At 40.8% G+C, this 12,265-nt stretch overlaps 1 protein-coding gene and 1 long non-coding RNA gene across 7 annotated transcripts in view; one reads left to right on the plus strand and one right to left on the minus strand.

The window, feature by feature from the left end:
- Positions 1 to 12,265, plus strand: part of MAP3K15 (mitogen-activated protein kinase kinase kinase 15) — a 70,708-nt gene that overhangs the window by 51,229 nt on the left and 7,214 nt on the right. For all 6 annotated transcript variants that reach the window (XM_081001579.1, XM_081001575.1, XM_081001576.1 and 3 more), the window contains 4 exons: positions 4,971 to 5,104; positions 6,238 to 6,365; positions 8,706 to 8,836; positions 8,986 to 9,091. In XM_081001579.1, the coding sequence (XP_080857705.1) occupies positions 4,971 to 5,104; positions 6,238 to 6,365; positions 8,706 to 8,836; positions 8,986 to 9,091 (499 nt within the window). The remainder of the gene's footprint in view (positions 1 to 4,970; positions 5,105 to 6,237; positions 6,366 to 8,705; positions 8,837 to 8,985; positions 9,092 to 12,265) is intronic.
- On the minus strand, positions 10,946 to 12,263 carry LOC308475022. The gene is made up of 2 exons (XR_013985092.1): positions 11,789 to 12,263; positions 10,946 to 11,220 (listed from the first exon to the last, which is right to left on the minus strand). It is a non-coding gene; the product is annotated as an uncharacterized lncRNA (long non-coding RNA).

Here is a 12,265-nt window from a genome sequence, read left to right on the forward strand (position 1 = left end):
TCCCACAAGGTTAGAATTCTGGAATACTAGGCATTAAATAGAAACAATAACATGCTGAAGTGCTGACTGCATGCACATGCTCATAACTGCCAACATTTATTGGTTGGAAGAACACAAGGGCACATAAAGGATCTGCCTAACATTACAGAACTTTTATCAATCTGGGCACAATCTACCATTAGTGTAAACCCTGCGCTCACACACTGTCTAATAACAGCAACGTGTGACCAAAGATGTGGACAGTCAGCTACAAATTCACTCCTAAAAATGTCGGATGCACAGCAACTGTGCCAGTATGAATGGTAAGTATGGAAAGGTCATAAGACACTGACTTTCTCGATGTTTTATAATGCATGAGGCCCTAGGAGAAAGCCTGGCCAACAAGGATATCCGGCGCTGTGGTGCAAAGATCCCTCTGGTGCCCCCCGAGTTAGTTGTTGACCTTTTTTTAAGGGGGGAAGGACCCCAAAGTTGTTGACCTTTTAGTTCCCCAGAGTTATTGACCTTTTTTTTAGGGAGCTGACACCACGCTTACGCATTATCTCTAACAAGCCCATAGAACAAAATAAAACGAAAAGGCAGAAGAAAAACTAATGAAGTCCTCAATTCCAAAGCAAGACTCATTCAAGACTCAGCAGTTCTTCTAATTCATCCTCATGATTCAAATCACCACATATCAAAAAGTTAAAGCAATCACCAGTTTGTTGTTCTTTAAATAAATTAATAAAGACACACACAATGAAGTTCCCAGCCAATTTGTGTTTAAGTACAAAGCTGACGTTTTTAAATATTGTGGGGGGTGGGGTGAGGGTGGGTGTGGGTGTAAAGCAGTGACATCCTGAACCTAAAAAGGACCCAAAACGTGGGTCACAAAGGCTGCAGCCCTAACTGCACTTACCTGAGAGTAAGCCCTGCTGAATCTAATAGGACCTTACTTCTGAGTAGACAGTAGGACTGCAGCAAGAAACGCAGTTGGGAATTAGCGCTTTCTCATTTAAGTCTCAACCAGAGGAAAATGTAATATTGGAGATTAGGGAGAAAGGAATATGAATAGATTGGGGGGAGGGGGCTGATGAGAGACCGAAAACCACAGGTAGCAAGACAAGGCTTTCTGGGGAGCAAGGCTGACACACAGTTGCTTGGGGTGAAGACTGGAGAGGGACCATAGTTGAGTTGTGTGTGTGTGTGTTTCAGAAAAACGTAGAATTGGAAGGGACCCTGCGGGTCATCTAGCCCAACCCCCTGCAAGGCTTTTTAGCTTGCATTGATCTTAGTTGGATAGGCAATTAACAGGCTTGTTTCACAAATAAGGGAGAAGGAGCGTTGCTGGCTTGGTTTGGTTTGCCTTTGTTCTAGTTTTTAGCATGTGCTTAGGACCATAGTTTCAGGCTGTGAGCTGCCCTGATATCTACGGGTGGAGGGCAGTAGTAGTAGTAGTAATACTAGTAATAATAATAGTGATATTTTTCGCAGGGCTTAGCGTGAGTGGGTGATGGCCAGCTGCTGGAATGAATGGGGTCGGTGCTAAATGGTCTGGCTTGCTTTACAACCCCTAGGGACCTTGTTGGTGGGGGGGGGGCAGAGAAGGAGTTCACCCCCCAAGAAGAAGAAGAAGAAAAGCGAAGGCAGGAGGCTTCCCTTTCCCAGGATAGAGTTGCCTGTAACATTAAACACAGGGCATGATTCTGGGGGGGAGAGAGAAACCAGGGCAGCAGCTGCTGCTACTCATGGCTCAGGCTAGATGTAGCTGAACAGGATGGGCAGGGGGACCCTGCAAGCAGGGCTGCAAACCCAGCGTGGAGGCTCCCCGGCCAGCTAGAGGAGGAAAAGGGGCAAGTCGGGGGGGCACCTCTCTTCTTCTTCCTTCCTCCTCCTCCTCCTCCTCCTTGCGCTCTGCTTCCCCCTCTCCATCGCCCACCTCCCTCTTCCCACAGGGCAGGTGGGCGAGAGAGAGAGAGAGCTGCACGCCAGCCAGCCATATAGTTGGCGGGCGCAACTTCCGTCCTAAGCCACTCCAGGGATTGCTCTCCTCCTGCGGAGACTTGGGAGGCAAGCTGCACACCCGCCAGCCATATGGTTGGTGAGGCGCAGTTGGCGGGTGCAGGGAAAGGGGAGGCCGCTGGCAAAGCCATGCAGCTCCCCCACTTGCTGGGGCGCCCCTAAGAGGCCGGCGCCCTGGCGCAATGGACCACTAACCCCTATGGGAAAGACGGCTCTGTGGCCAACTGTCCTTTTCTGACTCTGAAAATGTCCTGTCAAGGAAGTGGTGACAGCTGAGGGTCACATCTCAGGAGCTCTTTGCATGACCCTTTTGAGCATGGCAGCCACTTAAGCTGATGGCAATCTGCCACAACTGCAGCAGGCCGAAGCAGTCATGTGATAGGTGAGAGTTTATCAGAATTCTCTGCTCACAGAGTTTTAGCATGCCCCTGCAAATGTTCTTTAAATGATGTAAATATGGCACGGAAGTGTATACTACAATTGTATAAATTAAGCAAATGTGGAAAATTCAGGAAGAGAGCATCATGTGAAAACATTTTTATTTATGGATAAGTGAAACTCAGGAAATAAACTGTAGGTTTTTGTAGAGAATGTTTTCTTGTTTGCGTGGCCCAAGCCTATTCATCCACCTTTTGTTTAAAAAACACCTGCATAATGCGACCTTTTTGGATGCTATTAAGCCTATTATCTGAATAATAATCCCCTTTTCCAAGTATGTAGTATTAAGAATCCAATATCTAAGCATCAGATAAAGGATGAAATATCTTTCCTCTATAATAATGTTTGATATACTTGATATTTTTACATATTATGTGTTTATTATTGCTACTCAGATCTCTTGTTTGTCTGAGCAGGGTAAAATATTTTGAAAGAAACATGTTGGAGTTTTGTGGAATGGAGCTTGAAATGTATTGAAAATCACATTATTAACATAGTTTGAGAGTTACACACTTAAAACTTTTCATCCAAAAAGTATGGCAGTTATAGGAATCTCTGATTTTCGCAATTGCTTACTGGAATTAAGGATTAGAAAAGTACTTTTCCCCACTGCTTGTTTGTACAATTACGATTTTCATACATGACAATGGATAATTGTGTACTGAACTAATAGCATTTAATTATTTTATCCCCACAGTCCATTTGACAATGCATTGGTACCTGAGAAAAGACAGAAACACCCTTATGTGGGAGCTTTGTCATGAATGATATGACAGATTAATTTGAAAACAGTGTAGGGCACTAAATTCATAAATAGCAATGAGAGGGGACACGTTAGTGGTAGCGTTGTCAGCTTTCCATGTATAATGTCCCAAATCCAGTCCTTGTAAATTCTAGTTACAAAGGGATCAAAAGTTGCATTACAAGTGAGGCATATTTCGCAACTCTACAGTAGTTAATTGTTTTCCATGTAAGTCTAGTGGATAAAGTAAGGAAGAAGAAGATTGTCACAGAGATACATAAGTTCAACCAGACATGCCATGAAACTTTGTTCCCATTATTCCCACATTACGAGTGGGTTGGGTTTGTTTGTTTTTAATGTTTATTAACCCGCAACTTGCATGCTCAAGGGGATAACATACATTTATTTGAAAGGTTCAAAAAACAACAACAAAAGCATAAAGTTTGAAATGCTTCAGTGCTTTGGATCAAGTATTACTTGAGAGTTGAGTAATATAGGATGCTTCTAGGTAGCATTCCAATATATCTGCAGCCTAAAATGAGACATTAGTTAGCAAATATCAGCGAAGACAAGGCTATGTTTTGGGTTTCTCTGGACTAAGTGGGAATTAGCTGGTATATCTGCATGTCTGTACTTTAGAGGCAGATGTCAATGAAAATCCGCTGATTTGAACAGCTCTTTGACATCATTGTGCACATCATTTAGAAAATTCTCCTTCTTTGTTCAAAACTAACATTTGTATTCAAGGGCATGCAATTCTTATTTCCTTCTGCCTCCCTCCCGCTCCTCAATTTGAATTTGCTTTAAAATGAAGTCATTAGAATAGATTGTGGAATTGCCCATTGCACTGAAATGTTTATCTTCAGATATTTTGTGGATGCAAAGCCTGTGTTCCTATTCATGCTTATCTAAGAGTAAGCCACAGTGAACACAGTAGGACTTATTCTGGGTAAACAACTGCTCTGCCAGAAATGTGCTATCAGTGATATTCAGGCTAACGTTTTGTAAATCTGGTTGCTGTCCTCAAGCTACCGCTATCAGTTGAATACTGTTTCGTAGCTGTGAAATATGGGTGTGCTAAAAAAAACATTAACAGGTTCTGGTTGTGTCATTTTGGGTAATAGCACATATCACATAACAGCACAGGACGATGAACTGTGAACTGCTGAGGCATGAAAAATGAAACGGTTTGAAAGGTTGAACTAAGTTAGTGGGCAGGTCATGTTAGGGTGTACAAATACCTCCCTGGAGGACTCTGTGTGGAAACAGGGAGCTTGGCAATCACTTTCAAAATGAACCGTGGAAGAATTTCAAGGACTTAACTGACAGAAGATTTGTACATACTTGCAGGAGTCTGGTTTACAGTACTTGCCCACCTGCCCCCATTTACATTATCTTCCATTTTACACTGTTTGTTCCCATTATGTATTCTTCACTCAGATTTAAAAAGACACATCCCTTTATTAAATAATCTTTTACTTGTGAGGTATTCCTCTTATGTCACACATTCTTATTATGGGCATCTGCTTATATAATGTTTAAAGAATTGGTTTTTTTAAAAAAAAACCAGTGCCTGTTAATTAGAACATTGCAGTTCTTCTATAAGACAAAAGTAGTCTTTGTAGGTTCATCTTGCACCACAGTTGCCTGCAAACATTATAAGAAACACTTGCTCTTTAATTTCTACTAGAGCTGTTGATCTTAAGTCATACGTTAAAATCTGTTTGGTGGTTTTGATGTTGTGTTTTTTTGTGTCTGAGAGCTGAATTCTGTTTCTTTCTGCTTTCAGTATGAGTATGACTATGATGAGAATGGAGACAGAGTAGTGTTAGGCAAAGGAACCTATGGGATAGTTTATGCTGGAAGAGATCTTAGCAATCAGGTTCGAATAGCCATCAAGGAAATACCAGAGAGAGACAGCAGGTGAGTCTTGATATTTTATTCTTACAGACTAAATATGAGGGGGGAGGGGTAATTCATTTCAGTCCTGAGGAGGAGTAACCTTTTAAAGTTAAGACATAAGTATGAAGTGTGCTTTGCCTAATTTGGTCTTACATCATTCATTATTCAATATATAAGTCATTCACAGACAGAGAAGCAAAGAAGCAACTGCAACTGTCCCAACCCACTGTTGTTACTACTGCTTTACGCTATGGTATATGCTGGGGGTGTTAGGGGAGGCGTAGTAGTTCTGCTGGGGGACACGTGCTGCTTCTGCAGTTGTTTATCCACCTTTGGCCACACCCCAGGAATGGCCGGCTAAACCAGGTGAACAGTAGCCAATGGGTCTCAAACCCTTGGTGAGTTAGGGATTTCCCCTGCATGTGAAGACAGGCTGTGGTTGATTGAGCCGACAAGACCAATAGCGGTCAAGAAGGCAGTTTCTGCGTGTGCTGTAGAGGGAAGTGAGGGGCCAATGGGGCTTGTCAACCTGGGAAGGTAGCCCATTTAGGAGAAGGATATCTCTGATCCTAAATCTCTGCTGCCTTGTGGGATATTTTGGGGCAAAGAAAAGGCCAAGGAGTAAACCCTACCCAATTCCGGAGTGGAGTCCCCAGGACTGTTGGATGGTGCCTTGTACTCCTCCTTGCAGCAATTCCTGCAGCCCAGCTGGTGCCAGATGTATTGCTCTGCCTTCCTTTGGATCACATCAGCAAGGCTGAGGGGCACGTGTCTAATTGTCTAGGCATCCCAGGACCTCCATTACACACTGCTCAGACTTGTGCCCTGGGGAGGTCACTTCAGTGCTGCAAATGCAGAGGTTTGACTTCACCCCTGGAGGTACACTCTATTGTCTCTCAAGACAGTAGATGCAAACAATGCGGCTGTAGCTTTCTGCCTACCAGCTCTGGCTGAGGATATATTTTCACTGCATGGTATATGTTTGTTGAGGTGATTTTGACCATATTGGGGCTTTTTAATTATCTTACATTGTTATTCCATCCTTTCTGTGGACCTCCGACCTACCAATTTATAAGCTCAATCTTTATGTGGGTGGCATGGAAATTTTAGGTTAGTATGTTTTCTTCTGATTTTTAGTTGTTCTTCATTGACAGATATTCTCAGCCACTGCATGAAGAAATAGCCCTCCACAAGTATTTGAAGCACCGAAATATTGTCCAGTATCTTGGTTCTGTTTCTGAAGATGGATATATTAAAATCTTCATGGAACAGGTGCCTGGAGGTTTGTATCTTACCGTTTTCGCCTCATATGACACCTTCCTATGATCTGGTTCACGCGCCATGCTAAGCCAGACCTTGGCTTTAGAATACACCAAACCAAACCTTAGCTAAGCTTGGTGTGGCAGCAGAAAGGATCAAGGAGGAGTAAAATGGCTGTGAGCTCTTCTCCAGCAGCTCACACATTCACATGAACCCAAGGTTTAGAATAAAAGAATTGTAGAGTTAGAAAGGACCACAATGGTAATCTAGTCTAACCCCTGCAATGCATGGATATTTTGCCCAATGTGGGCTCAAACCCACAACCCTGACATGAAGAGACTCATGCTCTATTGACTGAGCCATCCCTGTAATATGCGAACCCATAAATCAGAGTAAAACATAACATACAGAGTAGAATGATTCATATCTCAAACCTCTGTAGAATATTTTAGACTGTCTATAATTAAATCAGCATGAACCCAATCCATACACATATTGCTTCCTAAATCAAGGCTGTATATTCAAATTCTGGTGCAATTTAGTCTCACATAAATAGCATTTTTACGTTGACTGTAATTAGTTACAAACACAGGCGTCACACTGATTCCTGGAGAGAACTGTTAGGTTCAGAAACTCTTCTCTCTTTTCTTTCTATCATAATTATTTATAAAGCACCAAAAACCATTCAGCATTCTACCAATTTTTTAAAAAATAGCACTTAAGGGAGAGAGAAAGGAAGAATAAAGGAGACGCTGAAGTGAACAGATTCATCTTTAAGGACACTCCTGAATGTAACAGAAGAGACCTGGCTGTCTCAGGTGGGAGGGCATTCCAGTGGTAGGGGGAAAGATACAGGTGAAATGAGAGAGGATTGTATTCTTAACCAGCATACAGAGAAAGAAAAAAAGATAAGGTCACATCAGATGCTTGGGAACATACAGCATTCTAATAAGGCCCACCTAATTGGATAGTTTCTCACTGCAGTGGGGAGAGGTTATTTATTTTACTTATTTACAGTACAGCTTTTCAGGAAAAGCTGGAAGTGGTTTACATGAGATTATTATAACAATAAGCGCTTATTTTTATTTTTAAAAAGCTATAAAGGGAGGGAAGAAACTGCTTGTTTGTTTTACTGCTGCTTCTCACTCCCCTCAGTGCAAGATGATCCTTTGGGAGTTCCTTTGGTAGAGATATGCACAAATGGAAAAAGATGATGTGTTAAGAATTTTGACTGGAAGGCTTTGAGTCTCAGCTCAAACAGAACATATACTGAAAAACATTTTTGAGGGGTTTTATCAAGGATTCTGTTTTTTGCCCTGTTTACCTGAACTTGGCTTCTGCAAATCCTTGTGGTTGCTTCCCATATTCATATTCCTGATGTAAGAATGAATGAGTTTTACAGTGTTTACGAGGTGTCTTTTTTTGGGAACATGGACCCAGGGGAAAGCTCATAGCTTATACTTTGCATGCATAGGTTTGAGCCCTGTCATCTCAATACAGGGTAGGGAAAGGCTTTGCCTAGAGAGCTGCTACTAGTCAGTGTTGAGAATTCTGAGCTAGAAGGAACAGTGGTCTAACCCTGTATAAGGCAGGTTCCTTTGTTCCCAAGCAAAGGTTTCAGTAAATTTCCTGCAGTCTTAGAGGGCCTGCTAGAATGGATCCCTTAACAGACTGACAGAGCTGATGCTAAAACATTCAGGCCCACTTCACATGCGATGGTAAGCCATAGTTAGTTTACCCATGAACCTTGCGATCACTTGTGATTCACTGCTCCCCTGGTGTGAATAACAATCTCTGGCTTAGCATTTTCACTCAAACAAACCACAATTGGGAAGCCAAGAACAAGCTTTGACTTCATGGTTTGTGTCAAGTGAAGCAAACCATGACCTCCAGTTCAGCTAAGCCAGGGGTTGTGGCTTGTTGATTCCACTCTTTGCTAGCGGAAGAGGGAAACAGGACCCCACCTGTTCATTCATGGTAAATCATTAACTGTGGTTTACTATGACTTCAAACCTAGCCTCAGAATGCTGACAGATTTGAGATTACTCTGTCTCTAGTTTCTAGACTTATCTCATTAGATATATGCCATACGCTGTGTAAGTGCACAGTATTTGCTCTTTTAGGTCTGTGTATAATGGGGCATATGAGTTTGGCTCAGAGTTAACAAAGTGTGTGACTCAATTCTCTGCATGTTTACTCTGCAGCTAGTCACATATTGTCCAATACAGGAAGTGTGCGTGTTCAATCCCAGGTAACTCTGCATGGGATTTTACTTATGTACTGTACTGATTATTCAATGATTACAGGCCTTGATACCCTGGACAGAATCATTTTTTATCCTGTATTTTCTGCCTAAACCCAGGAAGTCTTTCTGCATTACTAAGATCAAAATGGGGACCAATGAAAGAACCCACAATCAAGTTTTACACCAAGCAAATCCTAGAGGGCCTGAAGTATCTCCATGAGAACCAGATTGTCCACAGAGACATAAAAGTGAGCATATGCATGCTTCCTTATATTTTTAATTGTATGTTACAGAAATGCAGGGTTTAAGATCCCACTAGTTGATCTTTTAGAAAGGCTTCATAAAATCCCCGATAACCAAAGTTTCTGGTAATTTGTTTACTCTTTGTTTATTTAAGGGAGACAATGTTTTAGTGAACACATACAGTGGAGTAGTAAAGATTTCTGATTTTGGGACCTCCAAGCGCCTTGCAGGAGTGAATCCATGTACAGAGACATTTACAGGTAAGAACAGAAACAACTGTGGTTAGAATTAGGCTATACTCAGATGGCATTTTATTCTACCTTCACGACCTTATACGTGTGTTCATTTCGCTTTTTATGTGAGCTCTCACACAATGTAAAAGTCACTTCTGGAAATCTAGTGGAACTTCCGTGCTGCTTACCATGTCAGTTATTTCCAGAAAAAATAATCCATTTGTAACCCCACTAACTCGGAAAATTGAGTTATTGGCAAAATTGGGGGGCTGTATCCTGGCATGTATTTCTTTTCCGACATTTAAAATTTTGCATGACAAAAATATGTCTTGCTCAAAAAGCCACAGGTACATAACATAAAAAGGTGTTGGTGTAAAAGGAAAGTTAGAAATCGGAACAGAAGCACTAGCACTATAACTGGTAAAACTAACAGTATGAAATCCACGTCTGGATGCAGCTTTTGTGCTTATAGTTAGAAGCTGCTTCCCTGCCTCCACCCAGTTCTGTTGTGAAGATTTGCCTGCACAGTAACAGTAAATACAATAGTTAAATGTTATAAAACCTTAATTAGCTGATATAGATAGTACAAAGTGCATAGCCCACAGGAACTATCTGAGGTAATGCTTGCCCAGATTATCATGTTGTCTGTGCAGTCTGCCAGTGCTGCAAACAAGATTGCAGAGACAGATTGCTTTGGGGGAGTTCAAATGGGATTGCACATCAGCTCGCTTTGGTCTTCCTGTAGGTTCGAAGCCTTTCTGGTTTTTGTAAAACCACATTAGATTTTCTGATTTTGTGGCATCTCCTGCTGTAAGTACTCAGAGTTCCTCCAGGAGATTTGTCATGATTTACACTGGTGAAGTTATCAGGGTGATTATATACAATCAGCACTTTTCAGCACCATTTGTGCCCGTAAATGATGTGTGGATAGGCTAGCATAAATTCCTCACTAATGTGCTATTACTGTGTCAGTGACATGTTGCAGCAGCAAAACACCACCAGTCTAAAGGGGCCTTCAGTCTCTCAGTTTTACCCTAACCATATTTTGGACTTGTTTTCAAGCAAGTCTGCTTAGGATTGCATCATTTATCCAGTACAAAACAAGAACACTTCTCGCTTTGTTTTCCACTGAATTGTTTTCATCTTACAATAAAGAAAAATGAATGCACAACACTAAAACATTACGTTATCAATTTTTTCCTTCCCTTTTTCTTCTTTAATAAGGCTGCTTTCTTATATGCACTATAAGAGGATAAAAATTACGTTCTTTGCTCTACCAACTACCAGCATGTGAGTGTCGCCCTCAGTCTAAAAAAGGTTCCCCACCCCTTTTAGATATTACTTATCATTTCCATGAATCTTTATCACTGATGAGGAGCATGATCGAACAACCCTCATGTCCAAACATGCAGTTGCAAAGATGCAGTTTATTTGAGCAAGATAAGATGGCAATGCCTATTGCTTTTGCTTTACTTGTAATTATATATGACGATTACTTGTTACATTAATTAAGATTATTCTGTATTCAAGTCTTTTGGGTGATGGGTATTGTTTGCATAGTGAGTATATATGTACAGAATCTTCCTTATGTAAGTAGAATGTATTGTACTTGGAAAGTTCAGTAATAAGTCTTTCTTGGTTACAGATTTCAGATCAATGTTTTCTTTGTCTGTTGCTTATATACGAAAATAAATCAGCAAAGCTGTGATTACCAAGAAAGCCCTTGAAGAGAGCAACTTGGTCCAAACCAATGCATTTAGTGCCTGAATTTTAATGTGTAGATGGGGAAATCAAATCAAATATGTTTTTGGAGAGGCAGAGAGAATGCTTCATTCATCCCCAAAAGTGATAATCTAGCAAAGAACAGAGCTGTAAATAGTATAAGCAACTTATTCTTTAATAATGAATAACTTTCCAAAATGTAATTTCTGCCTACAATTATCCATCCCAATAACATTTCTCAAACTTTCCATTATTTATTACACACACACACACACACACACACACTGCTTGACTGCGAAAAAGCTCAAAGCAGTTTACAGAAGATAAAAAGTAAAATTAAGAAAAATTCACAACTATACTTAAAAACATACAAAAGTTAAAATACTAAAACAGATTAAAATTACCACAACATACAAGAAGGATTTTAGCTTGTTCTTAATCTTCAGTTTCACCTTTGCATTCAAGAGTTCTCCTTTCTGCTTTTCTGAGAATACAAAATGCTGAAGTAGCTTTACTGAAGGTGTGCTTCTGGTCAGGAATGTCTGTGGGTTATCTTTGACAGCTCCATATTACACATGATATAATACAGGATATGCATATAATAAATATTCTAAGGCTGCAGTTTGTATCTAAGCCCAGTTGAGCCCAGAGGGTCTTCTGAGTAGATGCTGCATATGGTTGTGTTGTAAAAAGTTATTCATTAATTTAAGGGGAACAATTTACATAACTTTGTTAGTGATACTGCAAAAACTAGTACAGGGGAATCCCAGCTTATGTGGGGGTTCCATTCCAGATTGCCGCGCATGACAGCTGGATCTCCCTTGTGGCTCCAAAAACGATGTGTGCGTGTGCAGTTTCGTTCAACTCAAATGCACACAAACAGGGAGTTGCATGTACTCTACATTATCCTGTGAACCATCCAGCAAATGGTTGTAACCTTTCTACTGTTTATGTAATCAAACCTTTGCTTGTGCAAAAATTTGGAAAATGTGATCTTAAGACATTATTTTCATACTGGACTCAATGGATTGTCTTCCATTTAAAATATATTGCATAAGCCAAGGCAGTCATGTAGAAAATTTGTGACAGAATGCAGTGTAACAGCTGAGAGTTGTTGGCACTGGTACTTAATCCATCTGTTAAGCCCATCTGTATGGGAAATGTCATTTTTGCAAAGTACCTAAGGAAGTGTGGTACTTTGCAAAGAAGTATAGTCAGCCGCACCAACAGGTTAAAGAACACTTTTTATCCATGGGCTGTTGGGCTGCTGAATGGGAAAATAAATAGTGGTGTAATTGACTTCCGACAAGCACACAGAGCGCAAACAAGACTGAGTGTATGGGGGGGGGGGGGCTTGTTTAATCTCACTGCACACAGGTAGTGTAGTGACAATAAAGGTTGATTATTAATATTAAGTGTGATCTGTTCAGGGATTTTTAAAATAATAATAATAATACTTGTACCTATTCTTTTTTATGA

The sequence above is a fragment of the Podarcis pityusensis genome, assembly GCF_964106645.2.
Source record: "Podarcis pityusensis genome assembly, chromosome: 4".
NCBI classification, from domain to species: domain Eukaryota; kingdom Metazoa; phylum Chordata; class Lepidosauria; order Squamata; family Lacertidae; genus Podarcis; species Podarcis pityusensis.